Source organism: Ursus maritimus, assembly GCF_017311325.1.
Source record: "Ursus maritimus isolate PB19 chromosome X unlocalized genomic scaffold, ASM1731132v1 scaffold_X1, whole genome shotgun sequence".
NCBI classification, from domain to species: domain Eukaryota; kingdom Metazoa; phylum Chordata; class Mammalia; order Carnivora; family Ursidae; genus Ursus; species Ursus maritimus.
In genome coordinates, this window is record NW_024423319.1 from 5,279,036 (window position 1) to 5,298,972 (window position 19,937).

At 35.1% G+C, this 19,937-nt stretch overlaps 1 protein-coding gene across 1 annotated transcript; it reads right to left on the reverse strand.

The window, feature by feature from the left end:
- Positions 1 to 7,947: 7,947 nt before the first annotated feature.
- LOC103672964 (olfactory receptor 11L1-like) lies at positions 7,948 to 8,853 on the reverse strand. The gene has a single exon (XM_008701675.2). The coding sequence runs from the start codon at positions 8,851 to 8,853 to the stop codon at positions 7,948 to 7,950; it is 906 nt and encodes a 301-aa protein (XP_008699897.1).
- Positions 8,854 to 19,937: the final 11,084 nt, after the last annotated feature.

A 19,937-nucleotide genomic window follows, 5' to 3' on the forward strand; every position in this document is an offset into this window, starting at 1 on the left:
AAAGGATGAATACCCACCATTTGCATCGGATGGAACTGGAGGGGATTATGCTAGGTGAAATAAGTCAAGCAGAGAAAGACAACTATCATATGGTTTCACTCATATGTGGAACATAAAGAATAGAGCGGAGGACTATAGAAGAAGGGAGGGAAAACTGAAGGTGGGGAAATCAGAGAGGCAGACAAACCATGAGAGACTATGAACTCCTGGAAACAAACTGAGGGTTTCAGAGGGGAGGGGAGTGGAGGGATGGGATAACCAGGTGATAGGCATTAAGGAGGGCACTCGTGGTGATGAACACTGGGTGTTATACACAACTAGTGAATCATTGAACACTACATCAGAAACTAATGATGTACTATAAGGTGGTTAACTGAACATAATATAAATAAATAAATAAATAAATAAATAAATAAATAAATAAATAATAAATTCCATACTCGGGTTTCTTTTCTTTTGCCATTAAAAATAAATCTCCTTAAAAATCCCCAGGAAGCTAGCATATTGATGGGAATACTTGTCAGTAGACTAAGCTTTAGAGTCAGATAGACTGGATGCTACAACATGCTAGCAGTGAAATTTTGGCATTTTCTCTTTCTAAACTTCAATTTCCTCATCTGTAAAATGGTGATAATAATTGTGTCTGTCTTGTATGGCTGCTATAGATTTCATGTTACGATTTCATGTATATAAAACATTAGTACACTGATTGGAGCACAGTAAAATTTAATTATTAGTTGCAGTTATTTTTATCATAGTTATTGTTGCTTTTAGCTGTAGCCTTGGCTTCCTCATTACTGTGATCATCTCTCCATGTGTTTACTTCTGTAGGAAGCAGAACTGTGGGAAATGAATCTATAAAATACTAATGGTGAAATCTGGATGTTGAAGCCTCAGATGATCTTAAACAGAACAGCACAGATGGCTCAGACCCTCATCTATATTCCAATTCTGTTGGAGGTTTGTGCCAACCTGGTACATGGTAAAACCTGGCATGTAGAGGAGATCGAAGTCAGACCAGATTAAAATGATCATTAGAAACATTTGTTTAATCACCAAAAATGTATTAACTGAATGATATAGACTGGATATTTTTGGAAGGGAGAGAGAATATGTCCAACAAGTCTGACAAGAGCACTAATAGAGGGGTATCTTCGACACAGTGGTAACATCCAGGAGGGATGATGTACTCCTCTCTGCTTGGAAGGCTCGAGGAAGCTTCTCTTCACGGAAACAGGCCTTCAAACAAGTGTAGGAAAGTATTAAATGGTATAATATATATTTAAAAAATCCAATATCAGTCAAGAGGCATTTTACCATATAGCTGAATTTTCTGAACTTACTTTTTTCATACTAAAATGACATGAATGCCAAGGCCACTATTCTAGTTACTATTCCTCCATAACAAAGTACCTGAAGAATTAGTGAAATAAAACAACAATTGAATTATACTCATGAATTCTGTGGGTTAAGAATTTGGACAGGTCACAGCAGGGATAGCTCATGATGTCTGGGTCCTCAACTTGGAAAACTTTATGACTAGAGGGGACCAGACAGCTAGAGGCATTTTTGCTTGCATGTCTCCAACTGATGCTGTTTGTCACAGTCACCCTCTTTTAGTGCTCTGGTTATGCTATATTGGTCCAAGATGTCATTGCTATTCCATATTTAAAAGGAGGGGACATAGATCTTCCTTCTCAGTGGGCAGACTATTGAAGAATTTAAAGATATGAAATAGATGCTACAGATTTTATATAGATATCACTTCTGTCTCCCAGGAACTTCCAACCAGAACACCTCTACATGGCCTCTCCATGTGACTTGGTCTTTTTCACAGAATGGTGGCCTCAGGATTGTTGAATTTCGCACATTATCTAAGTGCCCCCAAAGCAAATTTACAGAAAACAAGGCAAAAGCCGCATCACTTTTTATGACCCAGCCTTGGAAGTCACTCTTTAGATTCTGGGTGCTACTATTGTGCCCACATGCGCTAGTCATGCTCCATTGGTCCAAACTAGCATAATCCCTTTGAGATTAGGGAGATGACACCAATTCTATCTTTTGATAGGAGGAATATAAAACAATTTTTGGATATGTTTCAAACCCTCCTTAGTTATCCATCTATCAAAGGTATAACCATTGAATACCCACCCATTGACTAACCAAGGGGCGAGAATTCTAAAAGCATTAGTTCATTTATTCATCAAATATGTATGAGTGCTTACTATGAGGCAGGCACAGAAGTTCTGGGACACAGACAGGAAAAATATAAGTATATAAATGATTACATTATTACTACTTTCCTAGGTGCTAAGAAAAATGATGATATATTGAAATGGAACCTAACTAGATGGAGGTGATGGTATTGGCAGGGAAGTTAATTTATAAGGGATGGCCAGACATTGTCTCTTTGGTGTCAACTTAGAGAGTACAGAGGATAGGAAGGAGCTAACTATATCAGGTTTTCAGAGACAACATTTTAGGCAGAGGAAATAGCACACTCAACCACTCTGAAGCAGAAAAGAATTTACAGATGCAAGAAACTGAAAGAGGATCCCATATGTGGCCAGAGAACATAGACTAACAACATATGATGAAGTTGTGATCATACTCTTAGTAGTTTAACAGGTCCATTCTCCCTTAGCCTGCCTTCGTCTCCTATCAGACACCCTCATTTTTTAGTATAGTTGACAAACAGTATTAACATTAGTTTCAAGTGTGCAATATAGTGAATCAACAACTCTATAAGTTATGCTGTGCGCACCACCAGTGTAGCTACCATCTGTTACTATGCAATGCTGTTACAGTACCATTGACTATATTTTCTGTGTTCTACCTTTTGTTAGCACCCCCTTTGTTTCTCTGCACTTTACTCGTTGTCAGAAGGATTTTAGTAAGAGAAACGTGGCAATTAAGTAAAGAAAGAAAGAAATATGGTTCTGGCAAAAAGAATAAGGTGGAGTCAGTCTGGTCTTATTGCTTGGGCTGCCATTAAAAGCCAGATGTTGGACAGCAGAATTCAAAACTTCCAAAAGCTGCTCAATCAACTAATATATGAAATAGACTGTATTTTATCTGCCAGAGATGATAGTAAAGTGAGGCTCTGGTAAAACTGAGAAGCCTCAGAAGCTTGGCCTCTAGCTTTTCAGTGGTCAGACTCCTATATAGTAATTAGATACCTCCTTAGTCAATATTTCTTTACTATATCGAAGTGGGAAAGGGCCCGATGACAACATCAGCATTATGATCATCATCATAACTACTAATAAATTAATTAACATGTATTGAATATCTCTTATGTGCAAGGGTTTTACATGCATTATCTCTTTTAATCCTTATAACAGCCTAGTGAGGTAAGATAGATACTAGTATTTCTATTTTACACATGAGGGATTTAAAGATCAGCAAGGCTAATTTACTTATTTATGGTCACAGAGCCAGGACTCACAAGCTAGTTTGTCTGAGTGGTGAGGCCACTCTTTAAGCATAATTGAATACTGTAATTTTTCAGGTAGTGAAAAATACAAAGAGGTACCTGAAAATTTTGCATAAGCAGTGCCCCTAAAGCTGAATATTTACCTAAATTTCTCACTTTTATCCAGATGCCTGTCTTCATATAGGCCAAATTGAACTGTGTCCTGTGCAAAAGTATCTACCCTTTCTCAAGGCATTGCTTTCATACACTAATTCAGGCTTTTCTCAAAGGATTTCTTATTTGCATTCTGATTTAAGAATCAAGTCCTTAAACTTACACAAACCACCATTTTGAGCTTCAGTTATCCTTGGAGAGCATGGCATATAATCAGCTTCCTTAAGTACTTTGAATTAAGTGATATACAGAGAACAGCTTGCCTTTAATAGATTTCCTTCCCTGATCTCAATGGGGCCCTGTTTCAGGTTATTAAAAAGAAGAAACCCAATTAGCTCTAATTGCCACTCTCCACGGATATGTTGCTTTCTCATTGGCAGATGGCAGCTGGTGTTGTGGAAGAATCAATGATTCTTAAATTTTCCAAGTGAAGATATTCCCTCCTCTTCACGTTTCTTTTTTCCTTCAATTTATTCTACAACTTACAAATGTCCAAGGCCTATTACTCCAGATTTAGGAACATGGGTATTAGAAAATGATGATCTTCTCAACAGAGGCCAGTCCTATTCCCAGAAATTCAGGCCACTCAATCTTCCCTTGGCCTGGTTCAGTTGAACAAATTTTTACTGGGTGCAGGCTATATGTCTGGGACAGTGTAGGTGGTCCAATGTTTAGATGAAGAGTTTTCAAGGAAAATTCATATTCCTTTTGTGCCCCTAACAGTGTCATTCATATATATATATATATATATATTCCATATATATATATTCCATATATATATATTCCATATATATATATATTCCATATATATATATTCCATATATATATATATTCCATATATATATATATTACCTATATATATGAATTCATATATATATATTCATATTAATATATACGCTTATATATATTCCATATATATATATATCCAATTCCATATATATATATATTCCCATATATATATATTCCTATATATATATAATCCATATAATATATATATATATTCCATATATATATATTCCATATATATATATATTCCATATATATATATATTCCATATATATATATTCCATATATATATATATTCCATATATATATATATTCCATATATATATATATTCCATATATATATATATTCCATATATATATATATTATATATATATATCATATATCTCCATATATATATATATTTCCATACTATATATATTCCATATATATATATTCTCATATATAATATATTCGCATATATAGATATATTCCATATATATATATATTCCATATATATATCCATATATATATAATTCCATATATCAACATATCCATATATATATTCATTCACTTTTTATATATTCCATATATATATATACATTCCATATATATATATTCCATATATATTTTATTATATATATTCCATATATATATATTCCCTATATATATATTCCATATATATATATATATGTTATATATATATATATTCCATATATATATATCCATTATAGACTTCCATATATATATATTCCTATATGTTATATATGGAGTTCCATATATATATATATATTCCATATATATATATTCATATATATATATCATATATATATATCTCATATATATATATTCCATATATATATATTCCACGTATATTCCATATATAGTCATATCCATATATATATTATTCATATATAATGTCCTATAGAGTATATATACCTATATATATATATATTCCATGTATATATATATTCCATGTATATATATATTCCATGTATATATATTCCATGTATATATATATTCCATGTATATATATATTCCATGTATATATATATTCCATGTATATATATTCCATGTATATATATTCCATACATATATTTTCCATGTATATATATTCCATACATATATTCCATACATATATATTCCATACATATATTCCATACATATATTCCATACATATATTCCATACATATATTCCATATATATATTCCATATATATATATAGTGGGTGTTTACATTTAAATTTCTACTTAACATATTCATAAGTTAAGTTTATATTTAACAAATGTGCTTAAAATACGAATAAATAAATAATTTAGGCTGCCTTTTCATTGACTCAAGACAATGCTGGTTTCTGATCCTAGAGGAAATGCTCAAGATTCTTCAGTCCTTACCACAAATTCTACTGTCAAATTTGCCCCAAGACAAATCTCTGATCGTAAGAACTAGAAGTACCCTTAAGACATTATATAGTTCAGACTCTACTTTAGGCAGGTGAACAAATATCAGTATTATATAATAGACGAACAATTTACTAGGAGTCAAACAAAGGTATAACCATCCCCTAATTAACTGCGTGACTTTAGTCATTTAATAATCATATTTATTTTAAAATGTTTATTTGAATACTTATTCTATGTCAGGCCCTGTTCTAGGTGCTGGGAAGAATTGGAGGTGAAGGTAAGGTAGAGACAGAAATAAATAGGACATATTCTTTGTCTTTAAGGAACTCATTAAATGGAGAGAAAGACATATGCAAAGAATTACTGTATCATATAATCAATGCTAAAATAGAAATATATGCAAAGTGCTTTAGTAACATAGGGAAAAAGAAAGCCTGACTTTACAGGGGTGATGAAGGATCAGGGTATGCTTCACAGAATTTGCAACACTTGATTTTTGATATTTGACTTGGGTTTGAAGAGTGAAAATGAGAGAAGAAACCTGGAAGAGGTGAGGCAGAGGTAAAAGGAGAAGCACCATGTGCAAAGTCATGGAGTTATAAAAAGTATGAGACCTTTATTCTGTTCTTAATTGGGGATCCTTGTGGCAAAGGCTGATTAAACACAGGAGGGATGTGGACAAATTTTCATTGCAGGAAGATCACTCTGGTGACAGTGTAAGAGCCTAGGAAACCATTCTCATTTCATGTCTAACCCCTTGCCAGCCTTTATGATTGCACTGCCATAGAAGAATGAGAAGAACATTAGATACACAGCTTGTACTTTCCCCCCTTTGGTTTTCCATTATAGAGATAGAAATACATTAAGTTGTTAAGAATTGTTATGTTCAGTGGATGTTGAGCCCCCCTGTCTTGGATGATAGTAACAAATGGTAAACATCTATGTTACTCACACTTTTTTGGTATTTAGGGCACTGTGAGGGAGTACAGTAGTAATGACAAGGTCTTTGCCCTTAGAGAGTGTACAACTTACCTGTAAGAGAAGAGAAGCTTCCTACATGTCTAGAGGTGCTTCCATGCTGATATATAAAAGTGGGCTGTTTAAGAATTCTGCTTTTTGTATTATTTACAATGATTTGTTAAACTTTGATGCCATTTCAATAATTTATATAATCCCTACCTCAAAAAGTACACTGCTATTCCCTTTAATTTCTCTTCCAAGAAGAAATTGATACCACTGAATTCATATGCACCTTCCTAGAATAGTCTATACATCTACAATTAAGTATAACTATTATTTCTTTCATCTATTGTTACATAAATGGTGTCATACGATACACACCACGCACCACGCTATACCTTGCTTTTTGTACTTACAATATATCATGGAAAGCTTTCCATATTAGCATATGCAGAGCTGACTCATTCCTTTATGCTATTTTTGTTTGTTTATGGATGTACTGCATTTCATTGTGTGGATGTGATTTAATTTATTGAACCAGTTAGGTTGATTTTAATCTTTTATTTTTATCAATAATCTTGAAATGAAAAACTAAAATAAATTTTAATCCCATGACATGTTTATTTCATGATTTTTATCAAGATTTTAGGTGGGAAAAAGAGACAGATTTAGATTTAGATTGCATTACATTACTTTTCTACCTCTCACTTCACATCTAACTCATGTTTTCCTAAGAAAAGTCATCTGCAGTAATGTCTTCTATGGTCCAAGATAACCATTTTAGGCAGTCCAAGATTCTGGGTTCCCCTGAATTAGTGAAAAGATCGTGGATTTGGTGCCACCAGACCTTGGGTTCAAATTCATATTCTGGTATCATTGTTTGACTGGATGGTTTTGACCAAGTGAATTAATCTCTGGGATTCAGCTGCGATATCTGTAAAATGGGGATAATAACAGTAGCCACCTCACAGTGTTGCTGTGGAAATTTAGCACAATAATCCTTGCAAAGAACTTAGCACAGTGCCTGGTACCTACAAAATGTTCAACAAATGAAAGTGTAACATGCTTCCTGTTCATTAATGTGGGGAAATTTGATGGAACAAAGGAAAACCCAACAATTTCACAGTAACTATTCTTGACACTGTAGAAAAATTTCCACTTTGTCAGGGTTTTCAGAAAGTGCCAAGAACCACTAGAAAAATCAAGCTTTCTTTCGGTGAGGTATACATTCCTCATTGTACCAATTTTCTCAGAGCTACCTTTACATCCTTGTTCCTTAGGGTGTAAATAATAGGGTTGAGGGCAGGGGTAAGCACTGTATACAGAAGGGAAAGTGACTTCAATAAGTCTTCATGCTGAGGCTCTGAAGGGAAGCCATAGACAATGCCCAGCATCCCATAATATAAACTGACCACTGTTAGATGGGAGGAACAGGTGGAGAAGGCCCTCTGCTTCCCTGTGGTAGAAGGAATCCTCAGAATGGTAGAGATGATGTAAGTGTAAGATGTTAGAGTTAACATGAAGGGGCCGGCGGCAAATAAAAAGGTACATATAAAAGAGGTAATCTCAGCTACGTGAGTATCAGTGCAAGCCAGTTTCATGATGGGCTTCAAATCACAGAAGAAGTGGTCAATCTCATTGGCAGCACAGAACGTTAACCGAAAAATGAGGACCATGAGAAGGATGGGTGCCAGAAATCCAGCTACCCAAGAGGCACCAGCTAGCTGTAAGCAACCCCAGTAGTCTATTATGCTGGAGTAATACAATGGGTTACAGATGGCTATATAGCGATCATAAGACATTACAGCCAGGAAGAAGCATTCAGTGGCCACCAGAGCAGCAAAAAAATAAAACTGGCAAGCACAGCTTGGGAAGGAAATAGGCACATGAGCTGATAACAATGTCCTCAGCATCATGGGCTCAATGGTAGTGGTGTAGCCAATCTCTAGGAAAGAGAAGTGGCCAAGAAAGAAATACATGGGGGTGTGAAGGGAGTGATCAGCTGACACCACAATTAGGATTACAATGTTCCCCATGAGAGTCATCACATAGATGACCAGAAATACCCCAAAAAGAAGAAACTGAAGGCCATGGAGATCCCCAAAACCCAAAAGGATAAATTCTGTAATTTGAGTCATATTTTCTTCTTCAGGGTTAGCCATGACTTAGATCTAAAAACAAAAACAAAAAGAATGACCATTGGTCAAATACTATTTTTAGACAAAGTATCAAACTGCTTAGAGGCATCATACATATCAATCATAATTGGCTTCTTTCTGGAAGTTCAAGATTCTTAATCTTAATTAATAAATTTGACCACAGTCCCCCCAGGAGCCATTTGGAAAATTCATCCATTACTTCAATTACCCCATTATATATAGAATGTATAGGCCCTTGAAACTGTGACTGTGACATAAATATGCACATATTTCCTGATATTTATTTTAAAAAAACAGAGGGAAAATGTTCTATCCTTGGAGATCTTATTCTGCTTGTTTCTAAAGCTGCTAGTGTTGTTTTCATCAGCAGTGAGTATTCTAAATCACTTATGTATAAATTGTATAAGGTCTATGATCAAATCTGTTTCTTGTTTTAGAAATTCCATACCAATTAAATCACATGAATTGAAATGCATTATGTTGAAGGATGTCTAATCCTTAAAACTTATTTGATAACAAGTTCTCTAAATGTTAGTAGAAGAGGAATAGTGGAGTGAAAGTGAACTACTGATGGTAAGATGATGGTTATAGTAAAAAGAGTCATACCTGAATTCAAATTCCAGCTCTGCTACTTAATGGCCGTGTACCTTTGAATAAGTCACATCACTTATCTCACAGTCAGTTTCCTCATCTGTAGAATAGCATATTGATTCTGTATTACATGTTTTTCACAATCACTGGTCCATATTAGATATTCAACAATATTAAATGCCTACTATGTGCAAAACTCTTTGAAAGATGCTTAGAGTAAAATAAGGAAAAAGTCAAGAATTTTTTAGCAAGTCAGGAATACTCTCTAAGTCTCATGGACTTAAAATTTTAGTGGGAAAGAAAGACTAAAACCAAGGAAAGAGACTCATAAAATAATTTTAAGTTGTCTACGATGAATGTAAAAAACAAGGACCCAAAATAGGAAATATGTTATATGTATGTGTGTTTGGGAGAGGGTTATTTTGGTTGCTGTGGTCAATAAAAGCATGAAAAATCGAGACTTAAAAAAATGAGAAGGAGATAGTCATGTAAGAGTTGAGAGTGGGGGTAGTAGAGTATTCTAGGCAGAGGGAACAGGACTTGAGGGAATTATTTAATGTGTTAGAAAAACTGAAGTAAACTGAAAAAAAACCCCTAACATATGGTAGAGGGGGAGTTGGAGAGAGAGAAAATAAACAGAAAGGCAAAGAGACAGAGAAATGAAGAAGAGGGATGTAGGAAAAATTGGAAAGGCCCAGATCATTTAGGTCCTTGTAGGCCATGCCGTGGCACAAAAATTTTAAATACTGCAGGCGGGCCCCTGGCTGGCTCAGTTGGAAGAGCATGCAACTCTTGATCAGAGGGTTGTGAGTTTGAGCCCCACATTGGGTGTGGTGATTACTTAAAAATAAATAAATAAAAATAAACTCAAATACTATAGGAATTCATTGGAGGGTGTTAAGCAGCATTGTAATCAAATTTAGAGCTTAAAATCACTTTTGGTTCTGTTTAATAAATGAGTTAAAAGGAAAATTTAAGGAATGAGAATGAGACAGTTAAGAGACAATTTCAGTGGCATGATAGTAATCCTGGATAAAGTGGTTGCACAAAAAATGGACAGAAGACAGGTTCAAGATACATTTTGGAAGTAGAAATACTAGGACTTACTAATAAATTCAATGTGAGGAGTGCTAAAAGGTGAAATATCAAAGATAACCACCGAGTTTCTGGTTTGAGTAACTGGTTTCATTTACTTAGATGGTGATAATGTGGGGGAAAAGTTTAGGGTAAACACAAGATCAATTTGGAGATAATAAGTTTGAGATGTTTGAGAATTCTGAGTGGAGAGGACAAGCTGACAGTTGGATTTGAGAGTCAAGGGCTAGGATGGAATATAAATTCAGGAATTATCAGAATATAGATAATATTCAAATCCATGATAATGGGCAAGCTGACCTACAGAGAAATTATGGATATACAAAAATGCCTTACACTGATATTTAAGACCTTATTTTTTCTCTTAGACCTGATATAGGACAAGAGAAGTAGATGGAAAAAGAGGAGTCGATAAGGTAGAATGAAAACCAAGAGGAAATAGAATAGTAGAAGCCATGTTTCAAGAGAATCGAGTGTGACAAAAACAGTTGTGAGATTAAGAGAAGACAGGGAATAGTCTCTTGTATTTGGTTACACGACTAATAGAGTCAGTGGAGGGGTGGAGACTGAAGGAGAGCAGAGAAATTGAGTGGTAACTATAGAGAAATGAGCATTGACCCTATCTTTTGTATGCTAATGAAAATGATCCAGCATAGAGTGGATATTGATGATGAGCAAGTAAATAAGGAACAAATTTTGGGAGTGAAATCTTTTAGAAAGTGGGAGGGTATGGGATACAGTGCACAAGAGGAGGGGTTAATCTTTGGTAAAGACAGGAACACTTCATTATTTTAACAAGAAGGCTAGATAAAATGGACGGATTCATAGTTAAGTTGGTACATTTAATTGTAGGAAGATGCAGCAGTTTGTTCCTAGTGGTTTCTGTTTTCTCAAAGAAGTAGGATGTAAAAGTGAGGGGAGAGAAGGACATATGGGAAGTTTGAGGGAGGAAAAACTGTAAAATAGTCATATCTGGAAATAAAAAGGCTATCTTACTAGAACAAATACTATGATTGTCAGGCAGTATTGACTGACAATTTGATCTTTGAGATCATAAATTTAAGAAGGTGAAACCAAACTGCTTTCTTGAATGATATTCTCTGGCAATGTTTAGCTTCCAGGGTGGAGTAGGCAAATAGTTGGTTTCAATCAGGTTTGGAATTTGGCCAAATGAAAACAATGGAAGAAAAGAAGGGCAAGAGAGTTGGGGGGTATTTGAAAATAACAGTTCTAAGGAAGAACCATATGATAAGTGTTAAGTCTCTCCCACTTCCTTCCATGGATTATTAAAGACAGAAAGGACTTTCAAAATATCATCTGACCAACACTTTAATTTTGTAACTGAAAAAGAAGATCCAGGCAGGTAAAGTGCCTTTTTTAGCATCTCAGATCTAGTCAGTAACAGAGTAGGAATGGATACCCAGGTCTCATTTTTCAGTTCTGCTCCTTCCATTATAGCACGCTTTTATACTTTTTGCTCTCTTTTAATCTCCCTTTAGTGCCCCGCCCTTAATGTGTAATACGTAAGTACCTGAAGAAAGACTTACCTTCAATTTAGTAATTTACATGTCGGGAGCTTAATATCTTTCAAAGAACTTTTAGATCCATCATCATTTTTAATCTTCCCAACTATCTTATTAGGTATTTGGGAGTAGGTCTTTAATTTGTCTCAATTGATTTTTCAGATGAAAAAACTGAGAATAATGATTACTTCACTACTACATTGTACTTGTATTTCAATTATAACTCTTTCTCCTGGAGATAAAAAGTTAATCTTATGTATGTTGGTGTAAATGTAAATTTACAAGATCCTAATTATATTATGAGCCAGGAGTTTTTGTCAGGTAACTGGATAATAGGAGCCATATGGAGATTGCCATCATTCAAGCTGAACAACAAATTAAGAAATTGAAGCAGATTTCCATGATGGAGATGTAACAAATTCTGCTTTAGAAAAAAGGGCTTTAGAGGTCAGGATTAAGGAAATTATTTCAGAGCTATGGTGGGTGCCCAGCAAAAGTAGTACCTTTTTAGGATAAGAGAGGGAAGACATTCCAGGAAGAGGGAATAATGTGAGTAAAGAACCAGTAACCTGAGGACCGTGTTGACCATTGATTTCAGAAACATTGCTTGAGCAAAATGAGTAGGAGGCTGAGGACAGAAAAGGGAGGAGCACATGTATTTTTGGAGAAAGAAAGACCAGAAAAAAGATTTTTTAAATGGGTCACAGAAGTGGGAGAAACCAAGAGGGTGATACCACGGAGTCCAAGGGAGGAAAGGCACCATCACAATTGTTAGTAAGGAAGGGTCCCTGAATATTGGCACACTTGGGCAAGGATCCTGACTGTACTGAGGTGGGGAGGTGAACAGTAAAAACCACAAATGTGGGCTATTATTTCAAAAAGACTATTGGTGAAGTAAAGGAGAGGGAGAGAGAGTCAAAACAAAACAAAACAAAAAAACACTAGAGGTCAAAGAGGATTGACAGAAGATATTTGTTTATTCTTACTTTTGTTTTTCAGCAAAGGAAAAACTTGAACAAGATTTTAGGCAAAGAATCTAAGTCCAGAGAGAAGAAAATATGAATGACATGCAAAGAGATAAGTGATGGAGCAAAGAGGCTCTCAGAAAGTTAGAGGGGATGGCATGGGGAATACACAAGTGGAGGCATCATCTTCAAGCAAGAATGAAAGATTGCCTTTCAGAAGAGGAAAGGGAGTAAAGATAGGTGTTGATAGTGATTATCAAGATAATTACCTCATCGTTTTCCTTCCACTTGAGTTTGGAAACTTAAGCCATCCCTAGATGACTATGATGAGCCCATGGTAGAGATGTTCTCTTTGCTTCCTCAGAGCCTGTCTCCTGATTTCATCTGTATATGTGGAGCCCAAAATACTTAGTGGAAACCAAAGTGGGTTGCTAAGACAGGTAGCTATGTGCTGCACCACTACTATGTTGTTTGACTAGGAGTAGACCCAGCAACAGCATGACAGATATGTTATTATATATCCTTTAGAAAGATTCAATAGGATCTTAAAAATCACAGCTTTCCAACCCTTCATCTCTGTGCAACTATACTTCTTCCAAAAGGAAGAACTAAGTGTTCATCACATAAAAGCACTTTCAGTTTTCAGGTAGCTGTAGCCAAAACATTTTTAGTTCCTTTGGGTTTAGGAAGAGCATAATGCTTGCCAATGTACCTATCTTTTAAGCACTCCTAACCTTCTGCAAGCAGGGACTGGTAAGATACAGTTCAAATAAGAAAACCAATTATTTTTAAGTTTGGCTCCTGAGGGAGTTTTGTTTTTTAATTGAAAGATCAATGTTTGATTCTCATGACATCCTGAACTTCCATTCAGTGACTGCTGACTAAATGGTGTGAAATTGGATATTGGAGTATCTGACATTGTCACATGGGTCAGAGAGCCACAATCCATCTAAGCCAGCCTCCAGAGGCTACTGAAAGCACTAAGTGATAGCTTGCGGAGGGTAAATGTAAAAATCACTGGAACTAGTGACAGAAAATCTAGGTTCTAGACCTGGTTTTCCCACTGCATGTGCAATCTGGTGTCTCACTATCTTTACTGGATCCCAGTTTTTTCTCCTTTGAATGGGGGCAATAATCCCTGCTCTGCTGACTCCACAGGGTTGTGTGGGTCTCAGATGAGATGATTGTGTGGGAAAGGCTTTATCAACTAGAATTTACATGCTCCATGCTAATATCATATTTGAGAAGCATGAATGATGTTGCTGATCATAGAAGTTTAGTCCTTAAGTTCAAAGATATCTGGATTCCTAAAGCTGGAAGTAAAACCCTTACTTTTTTACATCATGAAATTTAATCTGAAAACATCTAAATCCCCTTGCCCCAAAGCCTTCAGTCAACTTTAAGTGATTCTGCTATGGTTTGGTTTTTAAAATCAAATTAAAAGTCCTCTTATACAAGCTGTTGGAGGTAGTTTCTTAAACTAGTTAACTTGTCATTTTTCCATCCTAGGTGAACAGACTGCATCTGGCCTCCTGAGCACATTTCTTTAGTGCTGGTTCTATCTTCTTTCTAGGCTATACAGAAAAGTGTTGGTTGGAGGTAGTAAAACCTCTTTGTATAGCACTTGGTGAGTCCTCTCTCCAGTTTCTTTGATGTCTATGTGAACATCCTATAGTGCTATGTAAACATCATATAAGACAGAGCACTTGCAGAGATGTGATCACTGCCTGTTACCCCAGACTACCATCATTGTCATCATTTGGTTTTGAAGTTCACAAACAATATTGGGTCCCTCTGTGTTCAACAGTACTCTAAATGCTGGTGATATAAAGGTGAAGGAAGGTTGGGAAGCTGAACTCATGACTTTGGAGCTCAATGACTAGTGGAAGTGACAGATGTGTAAAGAAAGTGATGGAATTGCAACATAATGAATACAATAGGACTCTGTATAACATGTAGATGTAGCACAGGGAAAGGAGCTTGGGGATCAGTTTGCAGAAGAACTAGTAGCAGTGAAGATCTATTGGAGGGCCCGCCATCTGCATTGGGATTTTTGGTTTGCATGTTTTTTTCAAAGCACTTTTTCATCTATTATTTCATTAATCTTTATAGCTCATTGGGTTTTGAAAGATGAATAGAAGTATTTTAAGCCAATAAGGGGGTGAAGAGAGTTTCAGTCAGAGAGACTAGCATGCACCCCTTAAGGAGTGATGGCAGAGGAGGCAGAGAAATAGACAGGCACAGAGGTTCCTGTACACTGCTTAAAGAGTGTGGAATTTACCCTGAAGTCAATAAGAAACCATTAAAGAGTTTTTAAATAGGGAAGTGGCATAGTCATATTTGTATTTTAGAAAACTATATACTTTGGGTGGCTATGCAAATGACAAATTAGAGGCAAAGGAAAATACTCAAGGCAGGAAGTCCAGGGAGGAGGAGAGGAATTCAGGAGAGGATGGTGGTCATCAGAAAAGGAGAGCAATGGCTTCAGACAATAGTAACAACATTGTCATTTTCACTAAGACCATATTCTCCCTTCATCATCATTCGAATTTATCAAAAGTAGTTTGTGGAAGAAAATAACTCCTTTTTTCTTTTAGAGAGAGAGAGAGAGAGAGCACGCATGTGCATGCATGAGCAGAGGTGGGGGAGGGGCAGAGGGAGAGAGAGAGAGAGCATCTTAAGCAGGCTCCATGCCCAGCCCGGAGCTCCATGTGGGGGTCAATCTCATGACCCTGAGATCATGACCTGACCCCAAATCAAGAGTTGGTCACTCAACCAACTGAGCTACCCAGATGCCCCAGATAATAATTCTTCTGAATATTTGCAAACATGCAAACGGATCATAACCCTGAAATTCGTGTGTGACTTGCTTATTTAATGTCAACTCACATTTCCCATAGAACAACAGCAGTTCCAAATACCTGGCCGTCCCAGAGAAAGCTGTTTAAAGTACAAAGTTCTTTTAAAAACTTTGCAGTGAAATATACTTGTTCTCTAATAACATTTGTTGCATGAATAAATGAGTGAAAGAATAAATGTATGGGTATAATTTACTAACACAAGCAAGGGCCTGTGCTAGTTATGGTGGGAGGTACAAAGATGTCTCAGATATAGCTCTTGGCCTTGAGGGAAATGAAAAAAATCTTTCAGCTGGACAGCTCACCGAAGTGACACCTTTTACTTAATTGCCAGTTTGCTCATCACAAAGGCCCAGCGGGAAGTTTTATTAAAAGAAAATCCAGTAAATGTTACATAATCTTTAATACACAAAGAATACTAACCTAAAGATCACACAAGGCATAAGGTCTTTGATTTTAAGTTTGTGAATTTTTCAAAAACTCAGTTTAATGAACAACACATAATTTGTGAATAGTGAAAAATTAAAACAGTGTAACTAATCTTCCTTTCAACTTCAGGCCACCAGTCCCTCTCCCCAGGGGCAAATACTGTAAACAGTTTGTTGTTGGTGCTTCAAGAAATTTTGTATGCTTATGCATTATATACATTTACATTTTTCATATTTACTCAAAAGTTATTGCACAGTACATAATAATTCTACAGAGCTTTTAATTTATCTTAGAGATCTTTCTGTATCTGCATACACAAATCAGTCTTACTCATTGTAACATTTGCAATGTGCTCTGGCATATGGATAAGCCATTATTTATTTATTTTTGTTATAGAGCTTGTTTTTCTAAGAAGTAAAACATTGTAAGTACAGTGAAAATTCCTTTTGTCTCCAACCCCATTTCTCTTGAGCCCCAGAAGCATCCATTATCCTACAGTTGATGTGTATCCTCCATGTTTATGCTTCTATCCTTCTACTACATATGAATGTATCCATAAACAATACGTGGTAATATTTTGTATGTTTTAAATTTTGCACAAATGGCATCATAACTTTTTGCAACTTGCTTTTTCCCCCCTCCTCTCCATTTGTTTTTTTTTTGGACCTATCCCTGTCGATACATGTAGTTCTCATTTACTTATTGTTGATTTACCTTGCTCTTTGTTATACTGAATACTGTGGGTTTGTTTTCCCTTATAGCTTACTTGCTAAAATGAAGAGTCCTGCAACTGGAATTGTTTTTCTCACATTCTTGTTTTGAGGTTGCACTGGATGGATTAATAAAAAGATAAAAGATTCTAATAAATTGAAAACCTAAAAATGTTTTGGTCTAGAAAAGGATGGACATTTCTATTAATAAACTTTGGTCATTACAAACAATGTTGTACTGAATATCCTTGAATATGTTTCTTGGATTTCTTTAAGGTACCTAAGAGTTGAATTGTTGATTCAGAGTATACTCATATTTTCATATTCACTAGGTACTACCAAATTGCTCTCTAAAATGGGTGTAAAAACACACATTCCCACAAGCAGCGTATAATAGTATCTATTTCCTCACATTCTTGCCCACATTTGGTATTAGCAGATGTTTTTATTTGGGGCAATCTGATGTCTACCCAATAGTTTCTCTGTGCTAACTTAATATGCATTTCCCTGATTATTAGCAAGGATAAAAGCATGTTTTCTTTTCTGTGCATTGTCCAATAATATTTTGTCCATTGTTAGTTAGGATTGTTTTTTAACTAAAGGTGGTCATTTATATAGTTTGTATCTGTCTGGTATATATTTTTTGCAGATGTCTTCTCCAAGTCTGTCAGTTGCCTATTAACTTTGTTTATTATAACATAGAATGGTAGAGGGTTTTTTTTGATGTGGTCAGATTCATCAATCATTTAATATTTGTGTTGCTTGTGTCTTATTCAAGAAATCCTTTTCTACCTTGATACCATATATTATTCTAAATTTCTTTGAAAATGTAAAAATTTAAAAAAAACATTTAGTTATTAAATCCATCTGGAATTTATTTGTGTATATAATGCAATGTAGGAAACTAATTTTATTTGTTCCAGTGTAAACAAGCAATTATTCTGATGCCAATTATTGCATAATCCACCCTTTCCTCTCATGATCCACAATGCCAGTTCTGTCATATATCAAGGTTACTTATTTTTTCAGATTTGTGTCTGAGTTTCTGTTTGCCTCTCTGTACACAAATACTACACTCTTTTAATTACTCTAGTTGTCTAAGTCTTGATATCTATAGGATAAGTCTTTCTTATTTGTGTTTCTTTATAATTGTCTTGAATATTCTTGGTCTTTTAATTTTTCATATGAATTTTAGAATGAGTTTGTTAAGTTCCCTTAAAAAATAGTTTTGCAACTTTGGAATTTCATTGAACTTATGGATTACTTTTTGGGACTGTGGACATCTTTAAGTTAACGAGCTTTCCTATATGTAGACTGATATTTATCTCCCTTTATTAAAGTCTTTTATGTCCTTCAGTAGTGCTTACAATATTTTCCATAAGGATCATGGGCATCTTTTGTTAGATTTATACTTAGTTACTTAATAGTGTTGCTTGTTGTTGCAAATGGTAGCTTTATTTTAACTAGCTTTATTGAAGTATAATTTATAAACAATAAAATTCACCAATTAAAATGTGATGAGTCTTGACAAATGAATACAGTTGTGTAATCATCACTACATCCAAGATGTAGAACACTTCCACCACTCCAGAAAGTTTCCTCATGCCCCTTAAAGTGAGTCTCTTCCACCCACAATGGGTCCTTGACAACTACTGATATGTAGCCTGACACAATAATATAACTACTAGAATTTCATATAGGTGGAATTATATAGTATATAGTCTTTTATGCTTTTTACTCAGCATAATGCTTTTGAAATTATTCATGTTTTTGTTTGTTTCAGTAGTTTCCTTTTTATTGCTGACTAGTGTTCTTTTGTATGGATGTACCAGTTTGTTGATCCATTCACCAGCTCATGGCTGTTTCCAGGTCTTAGCTGTAATAAAGAAAGCAATTATAAACATTCACATGACAAGTCTTTGTGTGAACATGTTTTCATCTCTCTTGGGAAAACTCCAAGGGTGAAATTGTTGGGTCATGTTGTAAGTGTATGTTCAACTTTATAAAATATTGCCTGTCTGTTTTATAAAGAGGCTATACCATTTTGCATTCCCACCAACAATGTATGCAAATTTTAGTAGTTGTCACACATCCTCAACAATACTTAACATTATAAATTTTTTAAAATTTTAGCCAGTGAATGGTAACTTGTAAAAATTATATCTTCTAATTGTTTTTGCTACCATATAGGACTTTTTCTAAAGATTTATTTGTTTGAGAGAGAGAGAGAGCACGTGTGGGAGAGACAGAGGGAGAGGAAGAGAATCTCAGGCAGACTCCCTGCTGAATGCAAAGTTCAGGGCTGGACCTTATGACCCTGAGATCATGACCTGATCTGAAACCAAGAGTCAAACATTAAACTGACTGAGCCACCCAGGCTCCCCAACTACTCTATAGGACTATTATCGATTTTTTAAAATTTAAATTCAATTAGTCAACATACAGTACATTAGTCTCAGATAGTGTTCAACAGTTTAGCAGTTGTGTATAACCCCTGGTGCTCATAACATCTTATTATCAGTTTTTAAAAAACATCTTCTATGCAGCAACCTTGATTAACTCACTAAATAGTAAAAATAATTTGTCTGAAAATTCTCTTTTGTTTTCTGTGTAGTCAGTCAGATAGTCCATGAATAATGACACTTTCTTCCTTTCCAATGCTTAAATCTATTTTTATTCTTTGTATTATTAATTTAACAATGATCTTTCCAATGCAATGTTTAATGGTAATTTGGAGAGGGGGTATCCTCATATTGTTCATGGCTCTGATGAAAATGTTTCTAAAATTTCTACACTAAGTATACTGTTTATTGTAGGTTTTGGTAGATGTCCTTTGTCAGGTTAAACTTTTCCCTCTATTCTTGATTTGTTTAGAGTTTTTTTTTTTTTTTT

Bases quoted from the DNA above. Each gene is read 5' to 3' on its own strand.
- LOC103672964 (XM_008701675.2), bottom strand. From the start codon at position 8,853: ATGACTCAAATTACAGAATTTATCCTTTTGGGTTTTGGGGATCTCCAT.